Below are 15,125 nucleotides of genomic sequence, written 5' to 3' on the forward strand. Positions count from 1 at the left end.
AGGAAAAAAACAAAACAAAACTTGAGCCTATTTTAAATAACAAAGAATGGCACTGGCCCAAATACCAGTCTCCAAACAACCCCTATCACTTTAACTTCAGGAAGCTCACTGGGGAACAATTGTCACAGAGTAAGTATTTCTGTGCCAAGTAGCTCTATCCCTGAGCAGCCCCAAAGACTTCAAACTCAACTAAAAGGTCACAAGCCAGAAAAAGAAGGTGATGGCATTGAAATCAAGCCATCCTTTCTAATCAGAGTCCTACCTCAGCCAACATGTCAATGGGAGTCTCTGAGGTGCTTAGCCAGATGGCAGATGGGGTGTCCCCCAACACTAACTGCGTGTTCTTAGGGGCCCTCACAAGGACATCCTCATTTAAGTGGTGCCCATGGAGTACATTTCTTGCAGAGTCCCAGAATCTTGACTTGTGTGATCTATTTGATTCATGGTCAAGTTGATAAATACACTATACTCCTGCCTCTGGGTTGCTTGGCATGCAGAGTTTGAATTGCCCCCCGCTGGGCCCATCAGGACGCTTCAGCTCACTGTTCAAGTCCAGTTTGGGGATTTTGGGTCTCAAATCCTTAGGGATCATTACCAACCTCACAGCCCCTGATGACAGCCTCCTCAAGGGAAACCCCTGCTCCAAGCCATCTTGTATTCCTCCTGCCTGGAACTGTATGTGCCAAGGACACTGGACCTCGGTCGTAGGAAATCATTACTCTCTTTTCTGGCATTTGTGTCCTAGGAGAGGAAATAATTTCAACACGTTGAATTTTTCCCAATAAATTCTTATGACTCAATCAAGCAAATAATTTTTAAAGTTTTTCCTAAGCCTACTTATGTTTATTTGGGTTTTTTTTTTTTTGAGGAAGTGAAATGTGTTCTGAAATTTCCATTTTGCAATGTAAGGTGCTATTTCCTGTTATTGACCTGAATTATATTCTTTCAAGTTTCCTCAGATGTCCTCCACTACAACTATTCTCACTTTAGTTGCTAAATCCCTTTGTAAAGGGGATATTTACCCCTGAGGTTAGCTGGAGGCTCTTTCAGTCTCCTTGAAAAACACATACCTCAATCAGTGAAAGAAATGCATTCATTGCAAGGATACACAATGTGAGCTGGGGGGCATCATATCCATCTTTTTTTTTTAATTGATTTTTTAGAGAGAAAGAGAGGAAAGGAGAGAGAAATATTGATTTGTTGTTCCACTTATTTAGGCATTCATTGGTTAATTCTCGGTTTCAATTGGAAAGCAAAACTGCAACCTTGGCATATTGGGATGATGCTCTCATCAACCGAGCTACACGGCCAGAATATCATCTTCACCTGCACTTAGACTTCCAAGATTGAGGAGCATACCAGGCTTCATAGAGACCACGAACAACAACTCAACATTGTTTTCACTCAATCTAATCTCCAGTCACCAACTTTCCCTTTCTTCATCTAGTATTTATTCTTCCAAAGACAGTGGATTAGATCAGTTTAACACCACTCCCCCCAGTATGGAGCTCCCCTTAATGGGCAGACTCTGTGACTGTTGGTCTCAATCATGTCCAACCATACTTCTTAGCTTTTGACTCAAGGAGAAATCCCTTGTTCCATCATTAACAGGCAGGATCATTTGAAAGAAAGCAGGGGGCATGACAGACATTTGTGACTTCATGGCGTACCTCCTAATTTATAATTACTGTTTTGTTTTATAACATCAAGTTTTCCTTACTGCAGAAAATGGCATGACCATGGGTAAATTGTGGAGATTAAAGTGTTAACACAGTAGGCCTGACTGCTATCCTTAGAAAACTCTGTAATCAGATTTGATTACAAGGTTGGTCCATAGCTGGCCTGAGGAAACTTGGATTCCAAGAGAGTTACCTCCATTTCCAGAGGTGATGAGTGACTCACTGCACCTAAAATGTGCAAATGGCATTGGTTATGCTGAACGCTTGCTTTCCTTCTAAGGGTAGGAAATTCTGGTACATACAAGGCAGAGAGTGCCCACATAACCAGTTTATTACAAAAACCCTAGGCTTTGAGTCTCTAATGAGCTTCCCTGGTGGTCAACATTTCACACATGTCCCAATTTGTGGTTGGAAAAATTAGCTTGCACCTGGTTTTCTCTGTTCTTTGCCCCACATGCCCTGTCCTTTGCTGATCTTGCTTCTTATTCTTTCACTGTAATAAATCACTGTCACAAACTCAACTATGTGCCCAGTCCCATGAATCCTCCTAGCAAATTGTGGGACCTGGGAGTGGTCTTGCAGACCCGCAACACAGAGTCAATGAGGTCCATATAAATTAAAATTCATATTGGAGTAGCACCACTTCCTCACATTAAAAAATAGAAAAGAAACTGTAAGTTTCTTCCCTGCAGAGGTATTACAACTCCCTCCCTCATACATCCATTACAGCTATTTAAAGCAATGACTTGAAAGAGTCAGCTTTCTTTGGAAGGAGCCATAGTGACTGAAAATTTAATGAGGGCAAAGAGGAGACATCAAGGGGCAGACCAGCTGGAGGGGGCTTCCAGGTGGCACCTCTGGTAGGCTCGCTCTGAGTGGTGTTTAGCAAGTTAATGGCAGCATTTCTATTTATCACGAAAAGCCAGTAAAAATGAGCATTTTCTGCCACATTCACACATTCTTAATGAGCCAAATTCTTCTACTGCATGACCTTCATGAGCAGGTCAGTCCCTTTAACCAGCTACATTTAGTCACTTTCATTTTTAAGTTTTGCTGGAACGTTAAAAATAATACCTGAAGGTCTGAAAGAAACCATATCATTGCTCAAAAGTACCTAATTTACTCCCAGAGAGTAGCCCAGGCTCTGGGAGAACAGTAAGATTTTATGATAAATGTCCGTGATTATGCTGATAAGAGTGTTCCAGCAAAACTAGGCAGGGAAAGGCATTTTCTCTTCAGTGGGGAAAAAAAGCATCACCCAGCTTTTTACAGCTGGTATGTTAGCATCCTTCTTCTTCTCCCCAGGATGGGAGTCTGGAAAGAAGAAGAAAGAACAAAGACAAAGAGAGGGTATTAGAGGGAGGGAAACTAAAATGAAAGAGGGGAAAGGAAGGAAGATGAAATAGCCACAGAATGAAGAAAGACTCTCTTCAGCCTTGGCTCTGGCCATGAAAACCTCTATCCCCTGGGGTCCTCTCAGAGGAGCCCCAACCTACCAATAATCTGATGCCACTGGAGTCACTCTTTCATCCAGCCGAGACCAGTCTCACTCAGACTGGAACTCATAGGAAGATGAGCCTATCATTTTGATCAAACACATAGCCTTTTCAATTGTCACATAAATTCCAAAGGCAGTCGTTTTCTCCTACATCTGGATTAGAGGAGGAAATATGCTGTGTCCCATGTCCCCAGAACAAGTCTGTTGTTCTGTCCACATCCCTACGTGCCCTTACAGTGTGTCAGAGTGGGAAAGAGCCCAGAAATCTGGCCCTTCCAGTGTATATATGTTGTTTTTGTCTGCCCAGCATTCCATCTTTGGAAAAACTTCCTCCCTCGTGCCACGTGGTTTGTGAAGATGTCAACCGGTGTACTCCCTGCTGTAAGGATGGTACCATAACCAAACAGAGCCAACCACTGGGCCTCCCCCTTGGCAATATGTTTTGTCCAAGGGGTGGCGGGGCAACAACGCAAACAAGACTAATCAGTGCCCTTCCCTGGGTTGGATATATGCACCTTAGGAAAATAAATGCCCTCTTCTTACTAAGGTGCCAAAGTTGGTTGGATGCAATTTTAGGACTTGTACTAGCCATCGTCTCAACAAGCACAATAAGCTGAAAGTCTGATGAGAAAGAGAGAGAGAGAGAGAGAGTGAGAGAGAGAGAGAGAGATTACAGCATTGAGCCCTGTATTCATTTTCTGGGGCTGCCATAAAAAATGATTGCAATCTTGATGGCTTACAACACCAGAAATTTCTTCTTTCCCAGTTCTGGAGGTCAGAAGACTGAAATCAAGCTGTCTGCAGGGCACTGCTCTCCCTGGAGGCTCAGGGGCATGTCCGTTCCTTCCCTCTTCCAGCTCTGGTGGCTGCCAGTATCCCCTGGTGTTCCTTGGCTTGTGGCTGCACCACTCTAATCTCTGCCTCTACCTTCATGCTACCGTCTCTGTGTGTCTCTTCTCCTCTTTCTGTGTCTGATATCCCTCTGCCTCTCTCTTATAAGGATGCATGTGATTGGAATTAGGGCTCACCTGGATAATCCAGGATAAACTTCTCCTCTCAAGATCATTAGTTTACTCACGTCTTTGCCATATGAGACAATATTCACACTTTTGCATGTAAGGTAACATTGCATGTTTCAGAGATTAGGATGTGAGTAAATCTTGGCAGGGATGGAGGGAGCATTTTTTTTTTAAGCCTCCCATAGTCCCATTCAAACTCCTGAGACCTTAGTTTCTGCAGCTCTTCCTTCAACCCCAAGTACTCTCACCAGCCTTTAAGTTCCTTCTGCTAACATGAGTCAAGTTCAATCACTTGTATTAAGTGTCTTTATTTTTTTCTCATTTTATTTAAAAAAAATTTTATTGTTCAAAAACATTTGTCCTCATTTTTCCACCACCACTTTAGAAGTGTCTTTAAATAACACACATCCCTATGCCTGCAGCAGGCTGGGAAATGGAGTAGGCAGCCCGGTGCAATGGCCAGAACATCTGCTCTTCCACAAGTGTTTGAGAAAATCATTGCCTTTTCCCAGCTTTGATGTTTCATGGCTCTTACAAATATTAGGCTTAAAGAACTGTTGCATTTATTTATTCTATCTGATTGTTTTAAACACTCTGAAATTATATTTATGACCTGATGATCAGTGGGATTTTTTTTTCAGTTGTGACCAAAAAACCCAACCTAAAAGGTTTGAGCAAAAGTTTGGGGCTAATCAGTTTCAGCTCAGTTTGAGGCTCTGAGTATATTATTGGGTTCCACCTCTCGGCCCTGCAGAGTTGGCAGTATCTCAGCCCCCAGGAGTTGCCCCCTGCACCTTCAGACTCACATTATCTTGTACCCAGGCCAGTGAGAGAGAGAGGCGGTTTTCCTAATGAGTGGAACAAAAATCTTGGAATAGGATCTCATTGGCCCTTGGAATAGGATCTTATCGGCCTGACTTGTCAGATGCCTACTCCTAAAATATGGCTGGGGAAATGAAATGCACTGACTCTCTTACCCTAGATCGTTGCCTACCTCTAGAAAGAGCAGAACACACAGATGATGAGTGGAAGATGAATGGTATTCTAGAGGAAAGAGGATATGGTCGCCAGAAACAAAGTGAAAGCATGATGACTACAAAAGGAATAGATGTATACTGAATACCATGCAAATTTCATGATATAAAGTTACTTACACAAATTAATAGCACTACCAAGCTCACGATAAGTGGATTATCATAAATTGTAGTCCTGTGAATATAACATGAAAATTTGTACTACTAATCCACAGAATTTTCAGAAATTAACTGAGGAGATTGTGTGGAGCTAGCATCTTTAGACAAGGCTGACTAGGCATACATTTAAATTATATGTTGTTCTGTATAAGTCAATACACATATGAATTTTTAATAAATACTTTATTTCCCCCAAGTTGCTGATGAAAGCATCTTGTCACAGGTGTTCTCTATGATTAAACAAAATGTCACAATAAATGTGACTAATGGCACAATAAATAAGGTTAACAATAATTAATATTGTTCTCAATCCTAGAAATGTTCTTTTCGCCTAAGAGTGAGATTCACTTCCGTAGTGGTGGGCTTCAAACTTTTTGGTGACATACCTGCACCAGTAACAACGGGCTAATATATTATGTCCATCATCAAATATATACGAAATACAGAGTAACACAATAAATTAAAGGTAAAATAAGCAACATTTTGAAAATACTTCATTTTACTTGTTAATGATCAGAAAACTATTTGCTCTCACTGGAAAAAATAAATCTAATGACAGTGATGTTTTACTTCATTTAGAAAATATTTTCTCAACATTTTTTGAGAGGGAGAGTTGAAGAGCTGATTCTAAGTCCAGTTTATTTTGTTATTAAATAATGTTTGTATAACTGTCAGAGGTAAAAAAGATAATTCACTGTTGTAGACTGAATTGTGTTTCCACAAAATTGATGTTGAAGTCGTAATCCTCTATGTGGCTATATTTGGAAATAGGGTCTTTAAGGAAGTAAATAGGGTTAAATCAGGTCAGAAGGATGAAGTCTTAATTTCATTGAACTTCTGTTCCTATAACAAGAGAAAGAGATACTACGGATGCACACACAAAGAAAAAGCCAGGTGAGGACACAAAGAGGAGGCAGCCATCTGCAAGCCAAGGAGAGAAGCCTCACCATAAACCAACCCTGCCAGCACTTTCATCTTGGACTTCCTAGTTTCCAAAACTGTGAGAAAATAAGTTGCTGGTGTGTAAGCCATCCCGTCTGTGGTACTATTATGGCAGCCCTAGCAAACTAATACACTCCAAATATACATAGATCTAGATGGAAAATGTACATCACTGACACAAAATCAAAATGCTCATTTTTCAGTCCTATGGACCAATTATGCAAAAGTTTTGGTCAAAATTGTCTAGTAAATTTTCTTCTGCTCTAGAAATTGTTTGTTCTTCAAATTAATCAAAAGTTGTGGCATTTTTATATTTTTCACAAATGAGTAAATAAACTACTGGGACTCTTGGTTGGAAGATTTTTAAGCAGGTTAGAAGATTTTTTTGATATTTAAAAAAATATATATATATATGAGAGTTTTTATGGGTGCTACACCTCCATTATTTTAGACAACAGAATCACCTAATGATGAACATTTCCAAATATCCAATTTCAAAATATTTTCTCCATAGCACATATTTTTAAAAGCAATTACTTTCTCATTCATTATTTGCATCGAAATTTTCCTTGAAGTGGTAGATGTATGTGGATTTTTTTAAAACTAATAGGTAGCATTCTACTTGTTATCACATAAAAAGATAATACATTTAGAACTGCTGTCGTTATGTCAAACACATATTTGTATTTTCAAGTTCGATAATAATGGCCTCTGTCGTAAGATCTTCTGTGAGCCTCAATGTGATATAAACATAGTCATTTCCCATATTATTGCTAAGTATTACAAATATTCTGCTATATGTTAACTTATAAAATTAAACATATCAGTGACTTTCTTCAACATGCAGTGCAGCTCTGGCCTCAGTATCTTTGCTGCAGCAGTTCATCTGTGAGTGGTGCAGCCACGTGTGAGTCCACGTGGGAGGGTGGCCATGCGACCTTACTGTGAGCCTTCCTTCTGCTCCAAAGCAGCCGTTTCTCTGGCTCCACTTACATAAATCTTCCAGAAAATATTTCTTTAAAGAGGTAATTTATTATTAAGAAGGTATCTTTTCCAGTATAGCTTTTCTTAGTTGTTCACAAATACAGTACTTCTTTATGTCATTATAGAACAGAAACCGGTCAATATAATAAGTTCAGAAACATTTGAAACATCTGTTTTTTCATTCCTTTTATAGCCAATCAACATGGTATAATTTGCTCTCATACTCACTTTTCCTGCTAATCTTTGGAGATATTGGAAATATATATTTTTTTTATTTTATTTTTTTTTGCTGGTTTCAATGGTGTACGCTGACCAAACATTGTATTTTAGCTTGTCAGCATATTGCTTTCCAGGTATCCCTTCTACTATTTCTGTTTAGAGAAGCAAGACAATTGTTTCCCCTAAAGGTATGTCTTTTGCCATTAAATAAGAAATCTAAAAGATCTCACAATATTTAATCTAAATTGAGTGGAATTTTCTGAAGTACTGAATTGCATACTGCACATCTTCAAGTATCATCAAAATTAGAAAAAAAGAGCCCTGACTGGTATGGTTCAGTTGGTTGCACTTCATTCCCCAAAGCAAAATGCCATCCGTTGGATTCTTGGTCAGGGCACATGCCAGGGGTTGTGAGTTCCGTCCCCACTTGGGACGCCTTGCTTAAGTGAGGCAACCGATCAATGTTTTTCTCCCTCTCTTCCTCCCTCCCTTCTCCTCTCTTTAAAAATAAATAAAATCTTTAAAAAAATAAAAAGAGCCTCTATCTTACACACAAAAAAAAAGTAGGTATTTGTCTTTATATTCTGCATACCTGGTTTCTAAAATTCTTGCTAATCCTAAGTATTTTTAACCAATACCTTAAGGTACGCTTGGGATGAGGATATAACTAATAATAAAGAATGTGAATCCATATTTAAATAGCTTTTTTGTTACCTTTGAATTTTTTGACTGACTTACTGTCAGATCTGATTGAGTCATTGTTTTTACCTTGCTGATGTGGCAGACAGCAAGCTCTTTACAAAAGTAAGAAACATGTCGGTCCTGTCCTTTTCTTATTAATAGGAAAAAATCTTTATCCTCATTCCTGGTTTCATAGCCAAATGCTTTTTATCTAGTTAGTTAAAACTAGATAGTATTATATATAATTCACTTAAGTGGGCACACCTCAGTATATCACAAGGCGTTAAAGGGAACTGGCTGCTGTCAGTTCCTCTGTGTGAGAGAATGCTTGCTTTGTCCTCATGGAACCTGGCAATATTACCTGTCTGACATATGGACCAAATATGGGCACCACAGTCTGTCTACATATTTGCAAAGTCAATTCCCATTTTTAGGTTGGGAATAGTAAATATATACATATTATCTTCCCATACCCTCTGGGGACCCTGCACCCAACTTTGGAGAGCACTGGTTTCACAGCATAGTTGGTGATTTGTTGCCGCAGTGGACACCATTTGGCTCGTCTCAGCATTCATTCCCTGCTTTTCCTGCGCATCATTACCCTGATTTTCTTTGAGTGAGTCCTCAACCCCCATCTCACACCCCACTCCTGCTCCACCCTCCTTTTCTTCCCAGTGACTGGTATGGGGATAACAAGAAACTCAATTTAGGCTTAAAAGAAAAGTGAATTCTAGCACTTTTGTAGTAGCTCCAGAAAGAGGCTCTCTCCCTAACCAGGGGCATGATGAGGTCACCACTGCAGCCTGCTTACTACCCAGAGGGCACAGACCAGAACTCCCAGGTACCACCACACTGGGCCCAGGAATGGAATGAGATTGCAGACGATAAAGACAAGAGGTAACAAGAAATCGGATCCTTGGTGACCTTGTCTGAGCTCCTGGATGAAGTCTTTCCTGAAGCCAGACCTGCCCATGGATCTCTCAGTTATAGGAGCCAATAGATTACATTGAAATGCATAAGCCACTTATGTAAATCAGCTTCTCTATCACCTGCAACCAGAAAAGTCCTCACTGATATAACTGTCAACTCCTTCATGCAATTTATTTTGTCATTGTTGTTTGTTTTGTTTTGTTTTTTATTAATTGTAGAGTTAAGTTAATCATACTCTACAGCACAGAATTATCCTCAGTACCTGCAAAGTCCTTCTATTGAACTATTTCCTAATTAGTACACATTAATTATAAGCTTCTGTACTAGGCACTGTCCTAAGTGACTTACACATATTAACACATTTAATCTGCCCAATAATGCTATGGAATCAGTACTATTATTATCCCCATTTTACAAACAAGCAAACTAACTTGCCCAAGGTTACATAGTAAGTAGTAAAGCCAAGATTTACTACCAAGACACATTTAAACTGAAGCTTCCTGCTCCTAAACTAATGCTCTTAATCACTACACTACACCAGAAAGACTGCACGACTAACATGTTAACATTTGGCATTGTCCAGTTGCCTAATTTCTGCCACTATGATGAGTCTAAGATAATATTTACCATTTATTGTGTTATCTAGGACAAATTACTAAAAATGTCTGTCTCAGTTTCCTTAATGGTAAAATAGAAATAGTAAAATGTTACTGATATTATAGGGTTGTTGTGTAATTTAAATAATACCAGTGACTGACTTTAAGCATCTTTTCTCTACTTGTTGGCTTTTGCCCATTTTTCTATTTGCTTTCCTGTCTTTTTCTTATTGATTTACAAGGGTTGCAGTTATGAGTTCCTTTTAGTTTTAGATACTGATTCTCTCCTTCTAATCTATTTTTTTTTAATGGTGCCCTTGATTGAGTAGGATTCTTTGACTCTGATATGGTCAAATCCATTGATTGTGCCCCAAATGTAGAGAGAATTAAGATATGAAAAACATTGTTTATGCATTAAGCAACTTAAAATCTAGCTGGAGAATCAAGAACAACAACTATGTGAACAGTGTTAAAAGTTATACTAAATGGTATGCAATAAAACACCAAGCTGTAAAGCTTAATAACCAACTGTTAACCTTAGAAAAGTATCCAAATTTTTCTGAGATTCAGTTTCATTATCTAGAAAATGGAAATAATTAAAAAAACTTTCAGTTTGTTGTGATAAATAAATTAGACATGTCAAATGGCATATGGTACCAACTACAATTCATTTGCAAAGTAGATCAATGAAATACTAATGGGTATGTATATGGAGGCCTACTACCCTCCAGGTACTTTCTATAATATTCCATATTTAAATTTCACAGCCCATTGAAAGGCATTATCTCTAATAATTATCTGCTAATTATCAGATGCAGACACTTAGTTTCAGAGAACTTAAATAATTTGATGAAGGCTATACAGCTAGCTTAGTAAATGGTAGTGACAGAATTAAAAGCCAGATTTGTCTAACATTAAATCTCAAGTGCTTTCTACTATGTCAAGTTATTATCTAAAGAAACAAGTTATTGCTAGAGAAGCAATAAAACTTTACTTGAGTCCTGAAAAAAAAGACAGACTTGAATGAACAGAAAGAGGAAGAGAAGAAAGATCATGCCAGATTCTGAGGGGGTGCAGTGTATGTGTAAGGGATGAAAAGTGTTGTAAGTAGAAGCAAAACCTGTACCTCACAGTTTGCTTGAGTCCTGGCACAGAGACTGGGACAGAGCAGCTGGCAGGGGACAACTATTCCCACCTCTTTTATTTTCATATCAAGGAAGCAGGAGTGAGTTATCTGACTGGTGAGCTGGAAAAGTATACATCACTTTGACCCCTCAAGTTTGGGGAGCGGGTCTGCCCTAGGAAGCATGTGTGTTCTGCTTTTCCAGAAACTGTAAAGCTGCAATCTTATACAAGCAGATTTTCATAAAAAGGGTCCTTCTGCACCTCCCACCCTCTCTCTGTCAGCCCTGGGGGGTGACTCCAGCTCCCAAATCTCACACACAGATCTTCCAACTCTTGCATGTGACAGGTACTAAGGCCATTCAACACGTTTTATTTTATTTAACTCTGGGGTGAAGTATAAGCAGATCCATTCATTGTCCCTGCAAATCTAATGCTATGGCCACCATTCCAGCTTTAACAGGGAACAAAGTTGACATTTTGCTCTCCAACAGTCTGACTCTGGTGGCTAGTTCAATGGCTTGTGAAAATGCTTGGGGAATATGAATGTTATTAGAGCCCCTAAAACCACAGCATTAGGCACTCAGCAAACCATAGTAGTAGAGTGAACGTGAATAGGTTCAGCGGACAATGAGAAGACTGGCCTGATCTGAGTATATGGAGTATATTAAGCAGCTTAAGTAAAGTTAGATGGCTACGTAGTCCCAATGAAGAAAGGCTTACAAGGAAGGTAGAGTTTGAATTTCATGTGGGAAGAAGAGTGCTCAAAGTTTCTGAGCGGGGAAGTGTGTGAGAGAGGCTGTGTAAATCAGGTAGTAAGAGAAAATGGCAATGAGTTGCAGTGGAGACTTTGAGTGCCTGGAGGTGGACAGCAATCAGAGGTGGTTTCTAGAATTCGCGGAGCCAGATGAAGGTCTGTTCTAGGGAAGTGGAAATGTGAATGACAGTGAAGGGACAATAGCAGATATCAAAGTGAAGACTGCCAGGATATGGTGACAACCCGAGTTTAGGGAGTGGAGCAGAGTTTTCGGGGCACTCCTCATACAGATGCAGAGGAGCAGGCCTGGGAGTTGATGGGAAGTGGGGCTCAGCCTAGGGCATGTCAAATCTAAAGCGCCAAGTGGATTTTTTTTTTCCTCAGCACCAGAGACACCGGAGGCAAGGTATGAGAGGCCACAGCTGCAAGTTTGGGGAATCGATAGAAAGAGGCAGCACACATTTGAAAACCGCTGGGAAGAGGCTGTAGGAGATGGAAAGCATGAACATGGAGGATAGCTGGGCTGACAGGACTAGGAGAAGGGGCAGAAGTGACGGGTGGGCGGAAGACAGGAGGGGGCACAGCTCCTGGACCGGAGGGAAGGACGGACGGGGTGAGGCTGCTAGCAAACGCCTCAGTCAGGATCTTTCCAGCGGAGCGGGGCAGCCGCCAGCTCTCCCCTAGGAAATGCACAGTTGAACCCAAAGCAGCATTCCTCGCGCTGGCCGGTCTTCCGGGCCCTGCGTCCACTTCCTCGAGTCCTGGCTGCAGTGACCCCCGGGCTATGGGTCTTGGGAATCTCCGGTTCTCTATCACCCGCTGGGGACGGCTGGGGCTCCCCAGGCTACAGGGAGCCTTTTCCCCCAGGTTCCTTCCCCACACCGGGCCCGGGTGCCCCAGCAGCACCGCCCAACCTGGGCACCGCCGCAGCCCGCCCGAGCTGCAGCACGCCAGGGCCCCTCCGAGGGTGCGGTTTCGGATCCCCCCGCCCTCCCCACACTCTCCGCTTTTGTTTCGGTGTCCCCCGGGACACCCCATCTCTGCCTCAGCCTCCACGTCCTGGGGGCCGGGCAGGGAGTGGAGTTCGGGCGGCGCCAGGACGCACGCGGGCTCCCGGGAGCCAGGGGCGGGAGGAGGGAGCGGAGCCGGCAGCCGCCGGGGCCGCTGCAGCAGAAGGGGGAGGAGAACGGGGAGGAGCTGGGGGGCAGGCAGCAGGGGAGGGAGGGGTCTTAAGGGGCGGCGAGCCCAGGTCGGATTTCCTTCGAGACTGGCGTTCGGCAAAGCTCCCACAGAGCTTGCTGCAGCCGCCCTGCTCCGCGCACTCGGGGAACCGGGACAGGACCATGGTGAGAGCCCGGTGCGCGGCGCGAAGCTGAGTGCGGTGGCCGGGCCCCGAGGGTAGCCGAGGGGGGCTGGGAGGAGAGGGCGACCTGCGGGACCCCAGGAAGTTCTCGGGATCGGCGCGGGGCCCGGTGCCTTCAGTCTCGCTCTCGTCTCTTCCGCAGATGTGGACACGCTGGCTCGCGCTCTCTCTGGTGGCGGTGGCCTGGGTCCGCGCGGAGGTAGGGAGCGGCCGAGGAGGTTCGACTTCGGGCTCCGGGGCCACCGCGGTCTGCGCGCGGGCGGGCGGTGGTGCGTCCTGGGGATGCTCTCCCCGGGTGGAACTGGGAGTTTCCGAACGTGGGGAGGGCGGCGCTCGGAGCGGGAATGCTACTTACGAAACTTAAACCTCAAAAATCAGGAAAAGAAGTTTGAGCAGTGAGCGGCAGCCCCACCGCGACTAATATGGAGGGAGATTGGGGCGGGGGGGAGAGAGGACGAGATGGGCCGTGTGGGACCGAGGCGGCGACGAGGGCGCAGCCGAATTCAAAAAGGCGCCTTGAGAGGACGGTGAGAAGAGTTGGGGACTTTTCCTTCCCAGTCTGTCCGCTTGGGTAGAAGAGAAAATAACAACCCCCCCCCCCAAAAAAAGAATATATCCTAAGAGATTCTTCTTTTAGGGCGGAATAATTTTTTTCTTTTATAAAGTAAGATTTTAATTCTCTGATTTTTTTTTCTTCCTTTGTAAAGTGCCTTCGGTTTTTGTATTACTGTTAGAACCATATAACGGCCTTCAAAAATCTCAAATTTTCTCTTAAATTAGAGTTGCGCAAGTGTGAGCTATCCATTGCTCAGCCTCAGCTTTTCCAGTCAAAGTATTTCAGCACTTTTTTGGTAATGTTTTTTTTTCAACTCCAGTGACCTTCCTGAGACACTACAAACAAACCAACAAACCCTTCACTCACAAGCCCTTCCATTAACTCAAAGGTTTATGGACAGAAAATAAACAATCCTAAATTCCCTGGGCTCTAGTCTCCAGAAAAGTGAGGTCAGAAACCAAACATTTGATAATTATGGCAGGAAATGTGGAAGGAATTAAAAAGCATGAGGGAGAAGAAATGGAATGTACATTACAAAAGAAATAGCTCCCTGGTGGGTGGTTATTCTCCCTCTTTGAAATTTTTTCTTCATATTACAGTTTAGCCCCACCCTTAGCACTGCTGCTTGACTCTGCCCAGGAAAATCATAAAAGCATGGAAGGTCTTCACGATTAAAAAAATATGAACTCATTTAATTCACCATTACAGAGCTGGTTGAGCTGGAAACAGAGGCTGTTTTTACAAGGAAATAAAAAAAAGTAGCTAATATTTATTGGATATGTACTTTGTGTTGTATTAAAACTCCATGTTAATAATGAGGAAACTGAGTCACAGAGGTTACATAATTCATCTGGTGCTCTAATCTGTTAGGTGGTGGGGGTAGTTTTTGGACCCATACTGCTTGTGTAGCCGACACTGGGCTGCATACATTATTTCTTTTAAAGCTTCTCCAATCTTGCAGGGTCCCTTTTGGTATCCCCATTTCACAGAGGAAGAAACAAGTTTTGGGAAAATAGGTAACCTGCCCAGGGTCACACAGCTAGGTAATTCCGAGGAAGGCTCTGAACCCTGCTCCCTCCACTCCCTCCACCTTTGGAACTCATCTTGAACTCCCAATCAGCTTCTCATGCACTGTTTTCTAGGGTTTGAATTTGAGGGAAGATCCCTCTTCACTGGTTGATTTAGTCCTGGCAAAGGAACACCCTTGCTGTGGCCCTTGAAAGGCAGCTGCAGCCCTTTGACGGATGAGGTGGACCCTGGCTGGTTTTACAGCAGGCTTAGGATTGCCAGCGAGTGTGTGAAATTGCTCCCCGAACTGGAATGCTAATATGAGGTGTGAGGAGGCTGTGTGGCCCAACCTCCAGGATCTATTCTAGGCAGCCTGTACTATATACTCCCTTCCCCCAGTGCATTGCAGGGAAAAGCTTAGTTCTCATAGGAAGGCCCCCAGCAGCAATTTCCTGCCTTAGGCAGAAGAGCACAGTGTACTCTCACAAAATTCCCAGGCAAAATCTATGGAGAAGAAGGTAAAACCAAGAAGTGCTGAGATATGACAACTGAGGAAGTTGCTGCACAAAAGAGCCAGT

The 15,125-nt window shown here is 42.6% G+C and overlaps 1 protein-coding gene across 1 annotated transcript in view; it reads left to right on the forward strand.

Moving 5' to 3' along the window:
- Nucleotides 1-12,864: 12,864 nt before the first annotated feature.
- The window catches only part of FSTL1 (follistatin like 1), a 59,116-nt gene continuing 56,855 nt past the window's right edge, over nt 12,865-15,125 (forward strand). The window contains exons 1-2 of the mRNA XM_054575254.1: nt 12,865-12,966; nt 13,126-13,182. Of these exons, the coding sequence (XP_054431229.1) occupies nt 12,964-12,966; nt 13,126-13,182 (60 nt within the window). The 5' untranslated portion in view covers nt 12,865-12,963. The remainder of the gene's footprint in view (nt 12,967-13,125; nt 13,183-15,125) is intronic.

Source organism: Pteronotus mesoamericanus, unplaced genomic scaffold (assembly GCF_021234165.1).
Source record: "Pteronotus mesoamericanus isolate MK-2021 breed Mesoamerican mustached bat unplaced genomic scaffold, CSHL_Meso_final contig_27, whole genome shotgun sequence".
Classification (NCBI taxonomy): Eukaryota; Metazoa; Chordata; class Mammalia; order Chiroptera; family Mormoopidae; genus Pteronotus; species Pteronotus mesoamericanus.